Source organism: Equus asinus, chromosome X (assembly GCF_041296235.1).
Source record: "Equus asinus isolate D_3611 breed Donkey chromosome X, EquAss-T2T_v2, whole genome shotgun sequence".
In the NCBI taxonomy this organism is placed as follows: Eukaryota; Metazoa; Chordata; class Mammalia; order Perissodactyla; family Equidae; genus Equus; species Equus asinus.
This window is the reverse complement of record NC_091820.1, coordinates 7,242,629-7,262,927: the sequence shown is the minus strand read 5'-3', so window position 1 is coordinate 7,262,927 and position 20,299 is coordinate 7,242,629. Positions and strand designations below refer to the sequence as shown.

Sequence of the window (20,299 nt, the reverse complement as noted above, 5' to 3'; positions counted from 1 at the left end):
ATCTTGTTTTCACCATTATGGCCCCAGCACATAGCAAACTGCCTGATGTGAACGAATGAGTGAGCAAATTTATGAAATAGGGCCGATTATTCCTACCTCAAATAGTTGTTGTAAGGATGAAATGAAATAATGAAGTAAAAATATTAGCTCAGTTCTTGTCACAAGGTGAAGATGTAGCAAATGCTAATTCCTTTCCTTCCCGCTCACTAAATGGATGCAAATGGATTACATAACATACTCTATTCTCAAGTCACACTGATATCTAGGTCTTTGGTATGATTGCATATGCATCTTTATAAAATTATGTTAAATAAGCAAAACTCTTCACTAAATCCAAGCATAAGAAAGTTGGTCTACTGCTTATGAGAAATCTAAAATTAAAATTACTTTTTGCAGCAAATTATCTGTATCAAGAGGGTGGTAAAAAGAAAATTCCCTCTGAACAGTACCCATTTTTCAGAGCTTCTAGGAGAGTCTCAGACTCCACGAGGTGACCCCTCTGTCCCTCACCACCATAGGCAGTTAAAGGATCCATCAGACTTTACCAAAATACAAAGCCAACTACTCCAGTTGTCATCTCTGGAATGGAAAGATATCTCCTGATTCTCAGAATCAGATCACATCTGATGAGTGGTTTTTGAAGTGTGTTCTGCAGGATGTTAATTGGTGTTAAAACAACAACAAGGTTCCAGAGCCAGATGCATTTGGGAAATCCTGAGCTGATCAAAGTAAACCACATTTCATTACTGTGAGACCTCCCAGGCTTTAGCATGGTGTTGTGCATTGTAGCCCACCCACCTGAGAGAGACCCATTTAAGTGCCATTGTTGGGGGTCGGCCATAAGGGGTGATTTTAGACGGGAAGGGTGGAGCATCTTCCCCTCGTGTTGACATTTAGCAGAAACCCTTTGAGCAGTGTAGCTCTAGACATACCACCTTCTGGAAAACTGATCCATGTGGCTGCTAGCAACTGAGTGTTGTGGAGATTAGGGCCATCAAAGTCGAAAGAGAAACAGGAAGTAATGTGCAGCCCATCCTCTGAGGCATAAGGATAGGACACAATGCCCTTATTTGCCCCAATATGTTAAGAGCTTAACACACACACCCATAAGCATGCCCACACATGTGCATGTACAAACGCACACATACACAGACATGACTGTGAAAGCACAGAACTGAGAAGGTGGCATATCCACTGATGGTGCTGGTGGATTTTGGCAACATATCTGAAAGGCCAGAAGATGGGCAACAAGGATTTGGGGAATAAAAACATGGCCTAAAATGTTGAATTTGGCAGCTCTCCCCTCGCCTGTCACTCCAATTAAGAATTTGAAATTGTAGCCAAAGATAAATATCTTTCCTTCCATCAAAAAAATAAGTAGGTGTTAAAAGCTACAGTCATCTCCAAAGATTCTTGCAGTCAGTCTTTGCCTCCCAGGCTTAGGAACTTTCATCCTTTCTGTTCCCACTCCACAAAGTTCCCACCATCAAGATGGCAGGCATTTTTAAGTGTCACTTGACTAAAGTGTGTTTCAGCTAATGGTTTGTGGATCATAGAACTAGGAGAAACTTGGGAATGACATCTATTTTGGATGAACCTGAACAGAGGCTTCTGTCACTGGACGGGGGAAGTGCTAAAGTAAGATTACGTGTTCAGAGCAATCGAGATCCTCCAACAAGATCTGTGCCATGCTTGAACGGCAGAGAAACGCAATAGAAAGTTGGGCGCTTATTTCATCCTAGCTCAGTACAGTTCTCCCTGCTGATCACGTAAAACAGAACTAATTGAGGTTTCCCTTTGAAATTTTTATTTGAGGAGTTCAAATGACACTATAGCATTTTTTTTTTTTTTTTTTTTTACTTTTCTGCGTTGATGCAAATATTTTGGCCTCCTCAGTACGTGACATACTTTAACGGCTTAGTAAATATTTGTTGAAAAATCCTAGGATCTCTGAGTTTTAAGAAGGTTTTGTGATTATGGGTCATAAGGAAAGCATTTTTTAAGTACAGTTTGACCATCTGTGAAAAATGTCTAACAACCAAACCATCCCTTTATCCATCAGTCTAAATTAGCAGTTGTTAGGCACAATAATTAACCTAATTCCTTTGGGTACAATATTTAGCCAACAAAGTCACACAACTCTGCTATTCACTGCTCCTTGGTAAAAGGGTCAAGTGGTGAATTTAGATTCTCCACCCTCATTCAAACACTTGAAACTTTTCTTTACAGAGTTTATGCCTCTTCAAACTTTCATCTACGGATCCTAAGATTATTCCAATCATTACATTGTTGATTATCCTCTCTACTTCCCTCCTTATATGGCAATGAAAATGCTCCAGAAATGCAATTATAGAAACTTCATTCCTAAGGATCTTGAGCATTTCACAGGTGTAACTTCTTTTATTGAGGTGAAATCTGCATAACATAAAATTAACGATTTTAATGTGTACAATTCAGTACATTCACAGTGTTGTGCAATTAGTACCTCTATCAAATTCCAAAATATTTTCATCACCTCAAAGGAATACCACTTATGCAGCCACTCTCCATTGTCCCTTCCCCCCAGCTCCTGGCACGAATCTGTTTTCTGTCCCTATGGATTTGGTTGTTCTGGTCATTCATATAAATGGATCACACACTGTGTGGCCTTTTGTATGTGTTTTCTTTCAGTCAGCATAATGCTTTCAAGGTTCATCCACATTGTAGCATTTGTCAGTACTTCATTCTTTTTCATGGCTGAATAATATTCCATTATATGGATATACCCACAAGAGTAATTTTTATAGCCAAGATATATTATCTTTATAAAATCCAAAGCTTTAAGAGCAATTAAGAGATGCAAGAGGAGATATATCTCTTGGGCTAACCAGGTTGAAATTTTTCTAGATTAAATGAAAGAGTACACACCTGGAATTCTCCTGGCTGCTGCCAGCTAGCTTTGTGGCCTTGTATAAATGAGCATGAATGCCCTTAATTAGAAAATAAGTAACTAGATTTAGAGCTAAATTATTTCAAAATTGTTTCTTTGCTCAAAAATTCCCAATGCCCTACACAGTACTCTATACATAGTGGGTCCTTGGTGGTATTTACTGAACTTAACGAAATACCGAAATCAACAAGATTACAAGTAGAGCACGGTTTGATATGCTCAGAAGTGGTTTACATCATGCCACAATTTCCTTGTTTTTGAGAGAATAGCTTTTTTTTTTGGCAAGGAGGATTGTCCCTGAGCTAATAACCATCTATTGCCAATCCTCCTCTTTTTGCTTGAGGAAGAGTGTCGCTGAGCTAACATCTGTGCCAATCTTCCTCCACTTTGCATATGGGACGCCACCACGGTATGGCTTTATGAGCAGTGGGTAGATCCGAGTCCAGGATCCAAACCTGCAAACCCCGGGCCGCCAAAGCAGAGCACATGAATTCAACCACTATGCCGCCGGGCCAGCCCCCACTTGCATTTTTTAATTAGTCAAAATGTTCTGCTATTAATAACTGAACTTTCCAAATCAACTTGAGAGTCCATAGCAAGAGACCGATACTTACCAATACATTGCTTTATAGTTTATAAATGAGAACTCTTAACTCACAACCCTAAATGAAGAGGGGAGAAATGGTCATCCACTGGGGGAATTTGTGAGAAAGCTCATGAATATTTTCCATGGCATCTGCTGGGAATATGGTGCAGGAAAATGAATACAAGGAGAATGAAAACGAGCCAGACAAAAACTCCTTTTTTAATGTTTATTTCAGAGAGAGGCTAGTAATTGATTAAACTAATCCAATATCTGGAAACATTCCTTTTTAATCTTCACTTTGCCTTTTATGCAGTTTGAAATTGTGGAGGCTCCTCTTTGAAGTGAAACAGGGTCGAGTCTGAAAGGAACAAACAGTTTCCCAGACAGATGTGTGAAGAACTGCCTGGAGCTATGTGCTTCTCTCCGGGGTTAGATGTGACGGGGCCAGGCTGTTAAATACACAGCAACATGAAACATGAATATTCTTTCGCCTCCATGGGGAATTTTTTCCGATAGTAAAAAGGAAGGGGGGAGGCCATTCTGCTGTTTTCCCAGTTCCTTTGCCTTTTCTTTAAGCTTGCATTCATTTGCATTGTGTTGCCGTGTTGTGCCATTCTGAGATTCTTTTTAAGGCTCACATATAAAAACAGCACGATTTTTTAATGATATTTCTTTTCCTTTTATTTTTTCCATTCCTATCCAATGACGGTGAAAGCCACCTTGACATTTCTAAAAAGTTGTTTTGTTTAAATTACAGAGTCTCCATGGCAACTGCATCATCCCAGGTCCTAATTCCTGAAATCAACCTCAATGACACATTTGACACCTTTGCCTTAGATTTTTCCCGAGAGAAGAAACTGCTAGAATGTCTGGATTACCTTACAGGTATTGTCTTTGTGTTTTCTTTAATATTCTGTACGTTCAGTGATACAGTGCCACCAGATCAATTTCCTAATAACCAGAGATGTGGGCTTCTGATTTAGGAATGGAGTCTAATATTCCCATAAACAATTTCTGACACACCTTTTTTTTTTTTCAACCAAACAACACAGTCCAAGATTAAATTGGGGACAGAGGAAAAAAGGGAATCTTGATCATTAAAATCATACTTGCCGTCATTTCCCTCACTCTCAGAGTGTGGGTACCACAAATAGTAGCTCTATTGGCCATCAAAGAGAAAAATAAGGTAACGTGACTACTTTTCATTTTATGTCAGCAACGCCTCTGCGTCTCACAGTTCCTTGGCAGAGAAAGAACTGGCAGCTAACTTTGACTGGGTGTCTACTCTGCTCCAGCTCTTTGTATTTTGCGACCTTGTTTAATCTTCATCTTCACGCTAGCGAATTGAGGGAAAGTATTATAATCCTCATTTTGCAAATGACGGAGGTCATCTATCTTGCTGGAGATCAGATAGCTAGGGAGTGGCAGAATTAGGATTTGATTCAGGTCTATAGAGACTCCAAAAACCTCTGCTCTTTCTAGTAAAAGACTGAATTTCATCTTGGTGAAGGTCACCATGGCAAACGTCCCAAAAATCACACTTGAATTACTGGTGCCGTGTTTCAATCCTGTGCTTTCTGATAGGCAATTTTGGTGAATCAAGCTTAAAGAACAAAAGCAACAACCATAAAAGAAAACCTCAGGCTACTCCTGTTCCTAACCAGGCTTCCAGATTTTTCTTTGCTGTGGACCTCTAATGCAGGAACTGAAAACATTCGCTGGTAGAATGTAGACTATTAGGCGACCTTATTTGTATTAGCCAAAGCCACTGGTGCCTATGACTTCAGGAAGGCTCCATATATACAGTGAAGCCAGATGTGCAGTAAACTTAGGACATGCTGCCTTCAAGAGACTACATCCCTTAGTGCAGCATCAGCTCCTCAACTCTAATTCTGTGTGTGCATGTTTGTGGGAGAGTGGTTGGGAAAGGTGGAGCAGGAGAGAGAGAACCTTGTGTGATGTTTGTTTTTACAGTCTGTAGATAGAAAGAAAGGAGTTCTATATTCAAGGAGCGTGGCACCCAGAAGATCAGTTTTTTTCTTTGCAGGGACCCGAGGCACTGTTTTCAGCCTTTCTGCATTTGCAAGGCAAGCGAGTCATCCCACAAACTTGTTATCTTATGTAATTCTTTCAAACCATACCATTCCTATTAAGGAAGAAAGAAATTGACACAAAAAGCATTTACAGTAAGGAACCAAACTTGGTTTCAAATATTTATGAATATACTGCCCTCCTTTTTTAAGCTTTTAACTCTGAGATTTTTCTAAACTAACACTATTTAATAGAACTTTCTGTGATGACAGAAACATTCTATATCTGCATTGTCCAACATGGTAGCTGCTAGCCACACAGTGTTATTGAAAACTTGAAATGTGGCTAGTGAGTTTTTACTTGTATTTAACTTTAATTAAAGTTCATTGAAATTTACAGAGCCACATGTAGCTCATGGCTATTGTATTAGGCAGAGCAGGTCTAGACTTTCTCTGGCTGAGCTGTTTTTCTTGATAGCATCCTATTAAAAGTCTCCTTTTTCCTTATATCATTTGGGAATGAGTATGGTTGCAACAACAGAAAATCCAATTACCAATGACTAAACCCATTAAGGAGTATTTGTATCACAGAAATGGAACAGAGGTATGTGATCCAGAGCTAGGCAGCAGTTCAGTGACGACCTCAGACCTCAGGCTCGTCTTTTTCTGCTCTGCCAGCTTCATTATGTTACTTTTTGCCACCTGATCACGACATGACTATTCCATCTCCAGGCATGCTCAAATTATAGACAAAAAGAGAAGGGTAGAGGGGAATTGATGACAAAAAATTCTGTCAGCTAAGTTTGTATTTGTTTATCAGGAAAACAAAAAGCTTGCTCAGAAGACCCATCTAGAAAACTTCCACTTGTGTCTTGTGGGCCAGACCCATGTCACAAGGTCATGCACAAGGGCAGAGAAGACTGAGAAAGTGTTTGGGTGGGCACATGGCCATTCTGCCCAAAATCAGTGTCTTGTTGACAAGAATGTCTTCTCCATTTCCCAATAATTGTTTAATAGTATTTCAACAATGTATGCCCTTTCTAATCTCTATGTGAATGCCAGAGTACTGATTAAAGGGTAAATTGTCAAAGTAGTTTGCTCTAACTAGTAACGTGTACACCATATATCATCCCGATGGCTGTTTATGCCAAACTTAAGACCATATGGGGTACCTGCTATTATGCCTTCTTAGCTGTCAACCTCAAATACAAATTTGGCCTATTTCTAGACATAACATCGATCCTGGCCATAACATATGATGCTTGGCTGATATTGCCAAGTCCAAATAGTTTATCAGACATTTGTAAGCAGGAAACGAAGTGTTTGTGGAGTATTAGCCCACCATTTCTTGTATCCTGTTTATGATAGAGGCAAGAAAATAACAGTTCTGGCACCGATTCCGTGAATATTGAAATTGGCAACATGCTGCTGTTCTCACTTACAGTAAATTGGGTATTGACTTTTCAGGACAAACCCATTGGGTTTATAATCAAAACAGGGTTAGCCTGCCTGGCTGTGAAAACAAGATTTTTTTTCCCCTATGACATGCCTCTAAGTGGTGTGTCAAGTTAATAACCCGGAGAGGGGACATTTCCTCCCTGATTGCAGCTACTGCCATGTGTCTCACAGCTACTTGCCTATTTTGAACATAGTTTTCTTTATATTTAATCATACATTGCAATACAGAAAGAACAAAATTTTTCTACAATGGTTGATGGAGAAATAATTCAATGAACTATTTAGATTGTGGGAGAATAGGTGTTTCTCCACTGACCCATGCAGGGTGATCCACACTAACAGGGACCACACAGACAATAATAGGCATGTTTTACGATGCAGCCAGGCTTCCCCATGGAATACATCTCCTGATTGGCGTCACTGATTCATGCACATCCAAGTCATATCACACGACACTAAATCTTGCATGTGGATACTTCAGGAGACAGATGTGTAAATACATATTCCAGAAAGACTGCTTTAAGGGCTCTGTAGAGCCCTTCTATCTTAATGCACAACTTAATGCAGTGCCTGCCACTTGTGGGTGCTCAATAATGTTTGTGGAATTCAATAACCAATAGACAGAGCTGAGCTAATTGACTTTATACGTAAAATTTACTTGCTTCGTATGATACTTGTCCTGGATATATCTTCAGGTGGCAAAGTGAAGAATACTAAAACAATCAAAGTTTTAAATTTACCATTTTCATAAACTTTTCTCACTCTTTGGGTTTGTTTAGGACTCATCAATCCTAATCAAAGTTTAGAGCAGGAGAGAACTCTGTAATAGTGTAAGCAAAGGTTGCTACTAATCTGTAGAATGCAGATATATTTCTCCTTTTGAAGTTAGGTTCTGGCATACAGAAGACTTGAAATAAAGGCCTGGACAGAGTCTCTGAACCAGGGATCGGCAAACTTTGACTGTAAAGGGGCAGATGGTAAATATTTGAGGCTTTGCAGGACATATGGTCACAACTACTCAACTCTGCTGTTGCACAAAAGCAGCCATAAACAATACATAAATGAATAAGCCTGGCTGTGTTCCAATAAAACTTTATTTACAAAAACAGGCAGTGGGCCAGATTTGGCCCATAGCCATAATTTGCCAACCCCTGCTCTAAAATATTATTGCCAGTGCAAAGCACTCAATGCCTAGTCTTTTTCTTGCTCACAAACTCTTCTCATAAAACCAGTTACTGAAATCAATCCAGTAGAAGTCAACTTAAAATCATTATTTTGGTAGGATTTAGACTTCTCTGCTCCAGAATGTGTTCAAGACATAAAACAGCAGCCTTCTCCAGCGATAAAGTTAACCAAATGCCAAGGAATCATGTTTTCCTTGTGGAAGGAAAATGTACTTCTTAGCTATTGATTGATTGTTAATCATAGTCTTAATTTGAAAGATCACCTGTACATTGAAAAATGAGAAGAAAATAAGGCCACACTAATAAGTTTTTTCTATAAGGCATCAAAACATCTAATGAAAGACAATTTTCAAACAATTATTTGACTGATTTCTGATGGGATAACAAACACCAGTATTTTTCCAATTGAGTGCCTAAATGTAAAAGTATGTGGCATTGTGTAGCTCAGAGCTTGGCAAACTTTGATTCACAGGCCAAATCTAGCCCTCACCTGTTTTTGTAAATAAAGTTTTATGGAACCTGGCCATGTTCACTTGAGTATGAATTGTCTATGGCTGCTTTAATGGTGTAAAGACAGAGTTGAGTAGTTACAACAAAGAGCATATGGCCTGCAAAGCCTAAAATATTTACCATCTAGTCCTTTAACAAGAAGTTTGCCATCTCCCCAATGTAGATGAAATTATGAAAGTTCATCTCGTTTACTTTTTGTTTAACATGTTTTCTTTCATGGATGAGAGTATTGTTTGTGTAACCTCTTAAACGTGGGTTCATGATAAATAGGGATAAGTCCATACAGCCTGGCTGAAGTCACACTGCCTGTTAAAAATCACAATGATAACCAGCCAACCAAATGTTCATTGCATTGGGATCACCAGCTCTAGGTTAGTACTTCTGATGGACCCATTTAGAAAGGCCTGCTTTGACTGTCAAACATCTCTGAAATGTATCCCAGAGGTGTCTGCTTCTCAGATGATGAGCATTCTTGATCCCCACAGCTCCCAACCCTCCCACAATTAGAGAAGAGCTCTGCACGGCTTCCTATGACACCATCACCGTTCACTGGACCTCCGATGATGAATTCAGTGTGGTTTCCTACGAGCTCCAGTACACCATATTCACTGGACAAGCCAATGTTGTTAGTGAGTATCGCACGCCCTATTGATTTCTCTGTTTGGTGGATGTTTTCAGATAGATTGCATTTCTGAATTTAAAGATCGAAGGAAGACAAGGAGGGAAAGAATACACAATATTTATCAGCTTGTCTTTGCTAATCAAGAAGATGATAGCACTCACTTGTACTATACTAGTAAAAATAACTGGCCAAATCGCAATGAAAATTAATGATCTCTAGCAAACCGTATGGATGAATCTTACGAATATATTGTTAAGAGAAAGAAGCAGAAAACTAAAGAATATATGCAGTATGGGTCCATTTATGCATTCATAACATAGATAAACTATTTTGTTTAGAGTTGCATACATAGGGTTAAAAGCTATAAGTAAAAGTCAGGATGGTGTTTACCTCCAGGGTGGGAGGGGAGTGGCACTATTAGGAAGAAACATATGGGGGTTCATGGGGTTAGCAGCACTTTCTGGGTGGGAGTTACATGGTTTAGTCATTATATCATACATTTAGTTTTATGTACTTTTCTGAGTGTTATTTCACAATTTTTTTTAAAAAAAGATTTAATAAAATGAATAACCAAAGAACGCCGAATGCCTAGTCCCATTTGGAGGAGAGCAGGACCATCATTTGAAATGTTAGTAATTGGCCCCAACCTGGGAAGAATTTCAGACCTTACCTGAAACAGAGAGGCCCCTCTCTCACTGGGGCCCATGAAATACTTGGTATCGGAGACAATTGGATAGTCTCAAATAGCAACAGTAGCTGGCCAGAGAGATGATAACACAGGAAGCACTCCTCCCCACGCCACAGAGTTATTTAAATTGAGTTGAGCAAATGGCAAAGGACCAGAAGAAACGGCTTTTCAGGGGAGGAAGTTTGAAACCTAACTTTAGCAAATAAAAATCGAATATGTTGAAGGAAAATAGAATAGAATAGCAGTCGCTTTTCAACAAAGAAATGTCTTGCATAAGTACGTGTCAACTTAATGTGCTTTTATTATATAAACCTTTTCTCTCTTAATGACGTTCTTTCCTGGCACAAGTAATTCTGAGGCATGTGACGCTTAAAATAGAAATTTGATTTAGGGTTAATTAAAAGCGTGTTGCAGAAAGACACCCGCTTCTAGGTGACTAAAGTGTCCATGACCCATGCTAACCGATGGCTCCCCTCCCTTCCTTGTATCCCCTTTCTCCAGCGTCCCCTCCTCAACCCTCAGACCTTCTACTCCCTAACTGGCTTGCCTTGGATGCTTTTATTTAAATCTTGCCATTTTCCAAGGATGTGTAATTTTGTAGTGAAAGGGAGAAAATCATGAACGGCGAGAACAGCTTTGGCAAGCTGCCTGAGTAGGTAGGAATGTAGAGAGGGCAGAAATGGTGGGGGCAACAGAAAGGTCTTGGGGGAAGTGATGGTTAAACTAAGTCTTGAAAGAGAGTGGGTATATATCAGCAAGTTAAGGGGATCCCAGACAGCTATGTCATCACAAGGAAACCTATAGAGACTTAACATGGTAAGGCATATTGGGAGATCTCGGCTAGTTAAGCCTGGCTGGAGAGTTGAGTGAGGAAGGGAAGACAGTGAGAAATGAAGATAGAGAAACAGAACCAGGACTCAAATTCATATAAGTCTGGTTCCAAAAAGGGCATGTTCTTAATCATCAGTCACTTCATCCCAATCCCCAGACAAGAGCTAGACCACAGAGGGCCACCCAGGCCACACTGTGTTTGGATTTTACCCTATGGGCTTGAGAGACGTACAGAGCAGTAGTGCGATCAGGTGTACAATTAGAAGCCACCTCAGGCAGCACTGTGGAGGATGGAGTGGAAGATTAGAAGCAGAGACATGAACTTGGAGATTTATAGCAATTCGCAGAGGCAGAGATAGCCAGGACCTGCGAATGGCACTAGCAGTGGAGAAGGAAAGGAGAAGATAACTCCAGAAAGACTTCTCTACCTCTGGCCACATCCCCGGATATTTGAAGTGCTTTTAGGGGCAAGTCTGAGAAGCACTGTTATAGCAATGGTTAGGCATCGTTTCACTCTTCTTCCAGGATTTTGGATTCTTCTGGTATCATTCCTCATCCCCAGTTCTACATGTTCTGCTACAAATCATAAAGAAATACTAATTCTCTAAAATCTGTTTTTTTAGAAGTAATGCACGATGTTTGTATAATAATATATAAAATACATACAGTGAAAATTGGATGTTTTTCAATATACCAGCCACCCAGGTTCCAGAGTTGCCCACTGCACCAATTCCATTTCTCCTGCATCTTTCCTGAGATAGTCTATTTATAGACAAGGATACACATACACTCACATACACGCACACACATTTTTTAGGGACACAAAAGGTAGCGTGCCATACACAGTTCTTCATTTTGCCTTTTTCGCTAAATATTGTATCTGAGAGACTATTCTATTTCAGCGCAAATAAAGAACTGCTGCATTCTGTTTTGAGGCAGCCTAATATCCTATACAATACCTACCTATTTAAAGCAAGGTAAACAAGTAGCATCTAATGATTACATTCTAAATACTGAGAATATAACTGAACACACCAACCCACACACTGCTATACTATATATACTATATACATAACACAACAAAAAGAAGCAAGTATAATTAATTTGTTTTTGTCTTCACCGAAGGAATTACTTCCTCAGTGTTGTGGGATAAATATTACTAGTATATTAGGTAAACTGAACCAGAGATTGTATCAAACATTCACTTAAAGAAGATGAAATTCAAAAGATAGTCAGAAATTCCAAGGCAATCAGAGAAAAGGAGAGCATGAAAGTTTGAGAAGAGCAGATAGAAAAGGAGGCATGATTTATTGCAAAAAATGAACTGAGATTGATAAGCATTGTGTCAGACTCAAAAAACAGAGAACATTCTCTGAAGACACACAGAGGATTGATAGAAGCAACATCTGTTGATGAGTGAATAATGTAACCAGAAAAAGAAAACATTTGGAGTCATTTTATACCTAAAGGATGCTTCTTGGCACACGTGAAGAATGTTATATTTCTCTGAAATTACTTTTGCTTGATCCAGGAAAAAATATATCAGTTTCTATTGCTGGGCAAGAAATTTTCCAAAACTTAGCAGCTTAAAACAACACCCATTTATTATTTCACAGTTTCTGTGGGTCAGGATTCTGGGCACAGATTAACTGGGTCTTCTTAGGGTCTCCTAAGGCTGAAGTCAAGGTGTTGGCTGGGCTGCATTCTCATCTGGAGGTGCAGTTAAGGAAGAATCTACTTCCTCACTCCCTCAGGTTGTTGTCAGAATTTATCTCATTATGGTTGTGGAATTCATGAAAGTTTCTTCTTCAAAGCCAGCAGGGGACAGAGAGAGTGTCTCTGCTACTTCACGTCTCTTACCTTTAAACTCTCCTTTAAGGGGCTCATCTGATTAGGTCAGACCCACTCAGAATAACCTCCCTTTTGATTAACTCAGTCAATTTAGGGATGTTAATTACATTTGCAAATTCCTTTCACCTTTCCCATAATGTAACATCACAAGAGTGATAAAGATGATAGGACCTTTGTCCTTGGCCATATTCTGTTGTTTAGAAGCAGGTCATAAGTCCTGCCTACACTCAAGGAGAGAAGATTACACAAAGTCATGAGTAGTACGGAGTGGGAATCATGGGGGCCACCCAAAGGTGTGTCCACTACAGATGGTTTTGTCTCTCCTGAAATTTCTTGAATCAAATTATCGTGGGCATTTGGACAGTACATATAGCCTTGGCCCGGACTGATGGGCCCTGTATCAGTTGGCTTTTGCTGAATAGCCAACAACCATAGAACCTAAATGGCATGTAACAATAAATGTGTATTGCTAGTGCATCTAGAATCAACTGGGGGTCAGCTAGGAGGTCCTGCTGATCTTGGTTAGGTTCCCTCACAGATCAGGCTGATAACTGGGGCAACTCGACTGCTCTGCAGCTCTCTCCTGCAGTGCAGCTCAAGCATGCTCTCCAGGCGATTGCAGAGGTGAAGGTGTAAAGGCAGGCCCGATTGCACACGTGCTTTTCAAGCCCCTGTCTTTGACATGTTAGCTGATATGCCGTTGGCCAAAGCAAGTCCCATGGGTGAGTCCAGAGTCAGAATGAGAGAGCCTGCAAGGTTACATGGCAAAGGGCATGGATACAGCGAGGAGTAAGGAAGTGGAGCCAGAAGGCAATCTAGTCTAGAACCCTAATTCTTTACCAGCGCTCCTTTCCCAGAATGAAAGGAAGATAGCTACTGCTTGAAGCTTAGGGTTTCCCAGGTGGCCAAACTGGAACTAACTTGACTTCCACACTGTTGGCATGGAAAATAATACCAAAACAAGACACATCAATGGAATAGATGAGAAAAGGTCATACCTACAGAAATCCGATGGCAGCAACACTACCGAACTCAGAGCTTCGTCTTGGGTAACTCCAGAGAAGGGGTTTTGATCCTGGAAAGTAGTTGCCACAGGAAAATAAATGTAAATGGCTTAGTGAAGATCATGGACCTGCCTTATTTAATGCGCAGGTGCCAAAAAGGCCTGTTCTCCCAGGACGGATAGAAAACGGTGAAACTGCAGGGGCCCATCTAACTGGAGAACTCTCATCCGCTGGTTAGAAGCGGGATTTGTTTGTGTCTTTAATGTCCATTAAACCAATATGGTAAAGTCCTGATGCTACAGGATCGAATTGCAAAAATGAAAGAACAAATTTAGATAAAAAAGTAACTGAGATGCAATCATTCTCAAATTATTTTCTTCTTAACTATTATGCATATTTGTAGTGATTGAGAGAGGCCTGGATTTGAATCCCAACTTGGGACCTCACTAGCTCTATAACTTGGGGCAGATTATTTAACATCCTCTGAATCTCTTTCCTCACCAATAAGAAGAGGTAATGTTTCAACTTCGCATGGTTGAGATAATAAAAGTAAAGGTCTTAGCCCTGTGTTTGCCACAGTGGTGGCACATAGGTATTCAAAGTTATTATTCCTACAAAAATACGGCTATAGTCACCCATCATTGCATTTTTGTAAAGCTGATATTTTTTGTTATATGATAAAGGCCAATTGTGCAATTTGCCAGGATTATCTACATGATAGCATTTTATACAATCCTCATGTGAAAGGCCTTCCTTGAATATTGTTTGTCTATCTGTCCTACCATTTGGAGGAACATCCTTTGCAGATGTTATATTGAATGGCAATATCTGAGAGTAGAACACTACTGAAAATTAGAAGATGTTCAAAAACCGCAGTAGCTCCCTGTGCCACTAGGAAGTCTCTTACTGTCTCCAGGTCATGGTCCTTCACTCATCATCATAAATTCTAGGTAATTGCCCTCCACTGACTTTCGTGAAGGAGAATCAGGTAATATCTATGGAGCTTTTTAATCTTATAAAAAGGCTCTCCCTAATCAAATTCATACATTCAAATGCAAAATTAATGACATTATTAATTTTTTATTTTTCATTTTTTAAACAGACTTATGACCACAGAATAATGAATTGCTTATTAATAGATACGTATTTAATTTTACAATGTTTTCCATGTTTTTTCCAAAACTACCCTTAATGTATCATTTAAAATCTTAAATTGGGGCTTTTCCCCAGCAGCCTATTTTTATTATTAGCAAAAGTCAAAAGATGCATCTCCAAGCCTTCGCAGCAAAGTAGTTATCTGTATTTAATTTATTTCAGTCATTTTGAAAACATTCATGAAAGTTATTAAACATGTACTATTTTTATAGAGAAAAAGCAAAAGAATGTTCACTTCTATCCAATCTGTTAGAAGAGACAAAGGATGTTAGAAGCCAGTGCGCAGCCCTTCTGAAGGGTGTCCATGTTGCATGATGTTTTATACATAATGTTTTACTGCAAGATGACAGTTGCTATACAAGGCTCTGAAATCTCAAATGTAATTAGCATCTTGTAATGAGCGGCATTATGTAGGGAAATGCTTCTGACCCATTGTGAAGGAAAAGAAAATGTACAAAATCAAAAAACTCAATTAAGTTTCATTATGAACTAATTATCTTCCAAGTTCCATTGTTGTTTTAATACTTCAAGCTGAATTGGAGAAGGTGAATGTTGGAGTACCCTCAAAGATGATTGAAAATGAATTTGGTGAAAAGTGAAGTTTCAGTCAGCATGGTTATGTGGGTGTTTCATAAAGAGATGAATAAAAACTGGTCAACAGTCCCAACACAGTGGGGTATCAAGGCAGAGAAGTCTGGCACTTGGCGCCATATGCAAGAAGTTTAACTGGTACTGGCGCAAGACCAACACTAGCAACACAATAATGGTATACTCCGAGGCACCCCACTTACTCCAGCCCCCAGAAGAAAATGGTCGATGTTGCTTTCTTGGCATTTTTAATCAACTTTTCAATTATTACCCTGGTAATAATAATAATATAAAGATAAGCCCAAACAGTAATAGTTGGTATTTATGAAAGCGGATTATCCCAGTGTAAAGCTATCCAATCAAATTTTACTACTGCATAAACATTTTGTTCTTTTAATATTCAAGGAAAAAATTAGTGACCTCTTCAAAATAATCGAGATAGTCAGGGTCTCTGTTTTGTTTGGAAAAGGTTTCTGAAACATTAAATCTTTTTCGTTGGGTTAAGACTTTGGACTGTAGGCCAAGTTGCAGTTCGCAGCAGTTTCACACATCTGCTTTTTGGTGTTGCTGAAAGCGTTCCCCCACCACATTAAACCCGGCCTTGGGGTTGGACAGTGATGTAAAGCTTATTGAAACATTTTTACATTTGCTTTCTTTGACCACAATAGTCATTTTACTGTAACATATGCAATTAAACGGAAACAGTGTAAGCTCAGTGACATTGATAGGATTCTCATTTGATTCTGCTGAACGCTGTTATTGTTTTCATTCCTGCCTGACTGCTGTTGACAAAGGTCTAGGAATATGAGTGGGTTATCCTAGGCAATAGAAAAGTTCATTGTTTTTGTTTTATTACTCTTGTAATATTCTTATTAAATATCTAAAGTGAGTTACAGGCTTCTTGGGGCCCAGAGCTCAGAGTTCAAAATGACTCTTCTTTGTTTGGATCAAAATCTGCTATTTGGCTGTGGCCCTATCCAGAAGTATTGAGTTTATTACAGCTATGTTCAAGGAAAAGGTAAGGTGAGAAAGTATCCAAAAGGTTATGTAGTAGGGAGAGTTCCATGCTACTGAACTATTAGTGGATGTTTTCCTGGATCTCATACAAGTGAGAACTGGTAGGAGAACAGAGAGCTAAGAGTTAGGGGGGAAATTGGGAGTGGGGGGTGGGGGTGGATGGTGCCTTAGTTGCACTACTACGTCTCCAAACATGAACACACACACTCACCCTCTGTGAGTCTCATTATTGCCTTGCTTTATGCTGCCTTTGTCAAATCTGGCAGTCGTCCTGGTGAAAATGTTCACAGGTGGAAATGAAAAGAGTGGATAGAAAATTCACAAGGTCGTATATATATATATATTTTAGAGACTCACTGAAGTATGCTTGAAAATACTATGTACCCAAGATACCAATCATATGGGGTGAATTTTCACAGTTGACAAAATACTTTTTAAGTTCTTCTCAACTATGAGACTACCGTGATCGATGCTCAATTCAAAAATTGGAGAAATTACTTAGTAGGATTCAAAGACAGATGTCATGGGGCCATGACTATCTTGAAATGCTATGCAAATATTTGTGGGCTGGTATGGATATGCATTTGTGAATTTCTTTCTACAGAAATGTTTTATTAGATTCTCAAAGAAGTGAGACCAAAGAAAGATTAAGGGACTGCTTCTTGGGAGTATGGTAAGGTATAAGTTGCCTCAAGATCAGAGGAACTAACTCTTTGACTTGCAAATCCACTGAAAGGGAAGGAGGGGGAGGCGAGTGTAGAGCCCCTCAGGAAGTGGAGGGGCCCAGCCCTCTACCAAGAACTGGTGAAGGAAATTCACTGGAGTCAGGAAACTTCATGACTGACCAGTCACCAGGGGGCTGGGAAAAGTTTCTGTTAGAGTGGAGATTGATGGGTGGAAAGGGGAGAGAGGAGAGTTGGGCCCCATACCAAAGAGATGTTTTCAGCATCAGCCAGCTGCAAAACAAAACAGGCTTCCTTTTTCCTACATATTCTTCCAAGCATCGTAAATTCTCAGCCTGCTTCCCAACCCACATCCTGCAGAATGCAGCCAGAGCAGCAGCCTGCTCTACTTTGAAACCAGCCATGCTAGGGATGCAGCTGGTCAAAATCCCTGTTGGTGCTTTTCTAAGACCCGCCCATAGGTGCCGCTGCTCCAGGGTTCTCTTAGGACTATGTCTCCTGAATCAGTTAACTGCAGCCACACTAATGCTGGATCACAAACAACCCTGATGATCGTTTTCTTAGCTCCCCTGTCAGAGATTGGGTTGGAGCTTGCCAGTCTCTGTTGACTTCGCTGCTGCATTGGCTGGACAGTAGAGCTGTTCCCTGTGTCTCTCAGTCTGTTGGGATGAGCAGACTATCTGGGGAATGTTCTTCCCATGGCAATGACAGAGGCACATTGGGGCAACAGAAACTCTCAAGGCCTTGTAATGCTTACTCTTGGAACTGGCACATTGTCATTTCACCCTCATCCTGCTGACCCAAAGAAGTCAGTCACATGGCCAAATGGAAAGCCATGTAAGGAGGGAATATATTCCCTCTCTTTAGAGGGAGCAACTACCAAGTCACTTAGGCCTGGATCCAGGGCGGGGTGAAGAATTACACGCAAAAATGCAATCTACTACATCTATGTTAGTGAAGCCAATTTCTCATACATGACTCAGGTCTCTTCTCACATTCTGTGAGTCTCGAATTTGATGAGATCCAAAATTTAATGAGCATTGTAATGAGAATGGGGGTGAGGGTGCATGGAGAGGAATCAGTGATTACTTGCTGCTTTCATTTCATCCCCACAGCACCTAATAACGCATCATGCACATATACAGTGCTTAAGATCCCCGACAGAACCACTTTTGCTGCCCCTATTCACACTGAATAGAATTTGCGATATAATAATTTTAATTGTTGTTTTAATTTAGAACACACAGTAGGAGTATATAATAATAAATACAGGGGCTGGCCCGGTGGCGCAGCAGTTAAGTTCGCATGTTCAGCTTCTCGGGAGCCTGGGGTTCGCCAGTTCGGATCCCAGGTGCAGACATGGCACTTCTTGGCAAAAGCAATGCTGTGGTAGGCGTCCCATGTATAAAGTAGAGGAAGACGGGCATGGATGTTAGCTCAGGGCCAGTCTTCCTCAGCAAAAAGAGGAGTATTCGCAGTAGTTAGCTCAGGGCTAATCTTCCTCGATAAATAATAATAATAATAATAATAATAATAATAGTAAATACAGGTTGACCTCCTACTGTAGGCAGGACACTGAGCACTCACGTTTGTTGGTGGTCTCCCTAAGAAGTGACAAAGCACTCCATTTATGGTTCAAATAACCTAAAATTATGCAACCTTAAAATTATGCAAACATTGCCCCATGCTTGCGCCAAAGAACTGCACCATGTCTGGTTGGCTTTGCAGGTCTGTGTAACTCAGCCGATAGCTGGATGATCGTGCCCAACATCAAGCAGAACCACTACACAGTCCATGGTTTGCAGAGCGGCACCAAATACATCTTCATTGTCAAGGCCATCAACCAGGCGGGCAGCCGCAGCAGTGAGCCTGGGAAGTTGAAGACAAATAGTAAGTGCCATGAGCTCAGCAGAGCTGTCATCTCTCATCTACTCTCCTGTCAGCTGCCTCTATCCCCCTTTCTTTTCCTTTTCTCTGTCTGAGGCATTGCTGACAGCCTCAAAAAGCAAGTAAAGAGGCAGTGTGGAGTAGTGAATTTTGTATCAGATACCTCTGGGTTGCAAAACTGACTCTACCCCTTAAGGACTATGAGACCCTCAACCTCTCTGCACTCCAGACTTCTTATTTTTAAAATAAATAATCCTGGAGGGGTTCTTGGGAGAATTAGAATCTGTACTTATAAAGCGTGACACATAGCTGGGGCACTGTACATGGCAAATAGTGTTGTTGTCCATAGTAGAATAGCAAATTAATAACTCTTCAGAAATTCTTTTTTTTTTTTTTTTACTCCAGATATCTGTCTTAAGTCTGTGATTCTCAATCAGAGGCAATTCCCCCTCTGGGGGACATTGAGCAAAGTCTGGAGACATTTTTGATTATCACAACTGGGGTGGATGCTACTGGTATCTACTGGTTAGAGGCCAGGGATGATGAGAAACATTCTACAATATTCACTACAGCCCCCACAACAAGACTGATCTGGCCTATACATGCGTCTTGTAACACTATCAATTCCCTCTCTCTGTCTCTGCCCACATATGTTTTGTTTTATCCTCTCTTCTTTCTTTACATCTTTTTGATCTAGAAATACTGTTATATAACACAGTATTTCTTTGTATAAGACCTCTCAAAGGAAAGCAAATTGGAGTGTGTCAGTATCGAGCCATGTTACAGGGTTGCCAGCCAGTCAACAGGAACAATTAACTGCTTTTCAGGAGGAACCTTCATTGAATCAAAATCCTTGATTTCAGTAGTCAAATAACTGTCTTACTCCAGATATATGTGTTTAAGACACACTCTCTTAAACATTAAGCTGATTTCTCCTCTCAATGTTTCTACTGGTAAAGAAGAAGAATTTTTAGAGGTTACGTAGAAAAAAAAAGAAATGCATACACTGAGGTTAATTCTGTAGAATATATCTCTGAGACACCTTATTTGTGCTTCATCAGTTTTACTAAAGATAATTTATTCGTTTCATATAGACAGGTAATGTCATCTTCATTTCTAGACATGCAGTCATTGACCAGATGTTATCAAATTATATACAAGAGGTTGGCAAACTTTTCCTGTAATGTGCCAGATAGTAAATATTTGGGGCTGAACAGGTCAGACGGTCCTGGTCACAGTTATTCAACTGTGCCATTGTAGTGCAGAAGCAAATGGG

At 40.0% G+C, this 20,299-nt stretch overlaps 1 protein-coding gene across 6 annotated transcripts in view; it reads left to right on the top strand.

Annotated features, from left to right (window-relative positions):
- MID1 (midline 1) overlaps nucleotides 1-20,299 on the top strand; it is a 345,700-nt gene that overhangs the window by 307,852 nt on the left and 17,549 nt on the right. For all 6 annotated transcript variants that reach the window (XR_011499667.1, XM_014855401.3, XM_070502346.1 and 3 more), the window contains 3 exons: nucleotides 4,273-4,400; nucleotides 9,183-9,326; nucleotides 18,865-19,026. Coding sequence is in view for 5 of the 6 variants with exons in the window: in XM_014855401.3 (XP_014710887.1) it covers nucleotides 4,273-4,400; nucleotides 9,183-9,326; nucleotides 18,865-19,026 (434 nt within the window). In the remaining variant the exon portion in view is untranslated. The remainder of the gene's footprint in view (nucleotides 1-4,272; nucleotides 4,401-9,182; nucleotides 9,327-18,864; nucleotides 19,027-20,299) is intronic.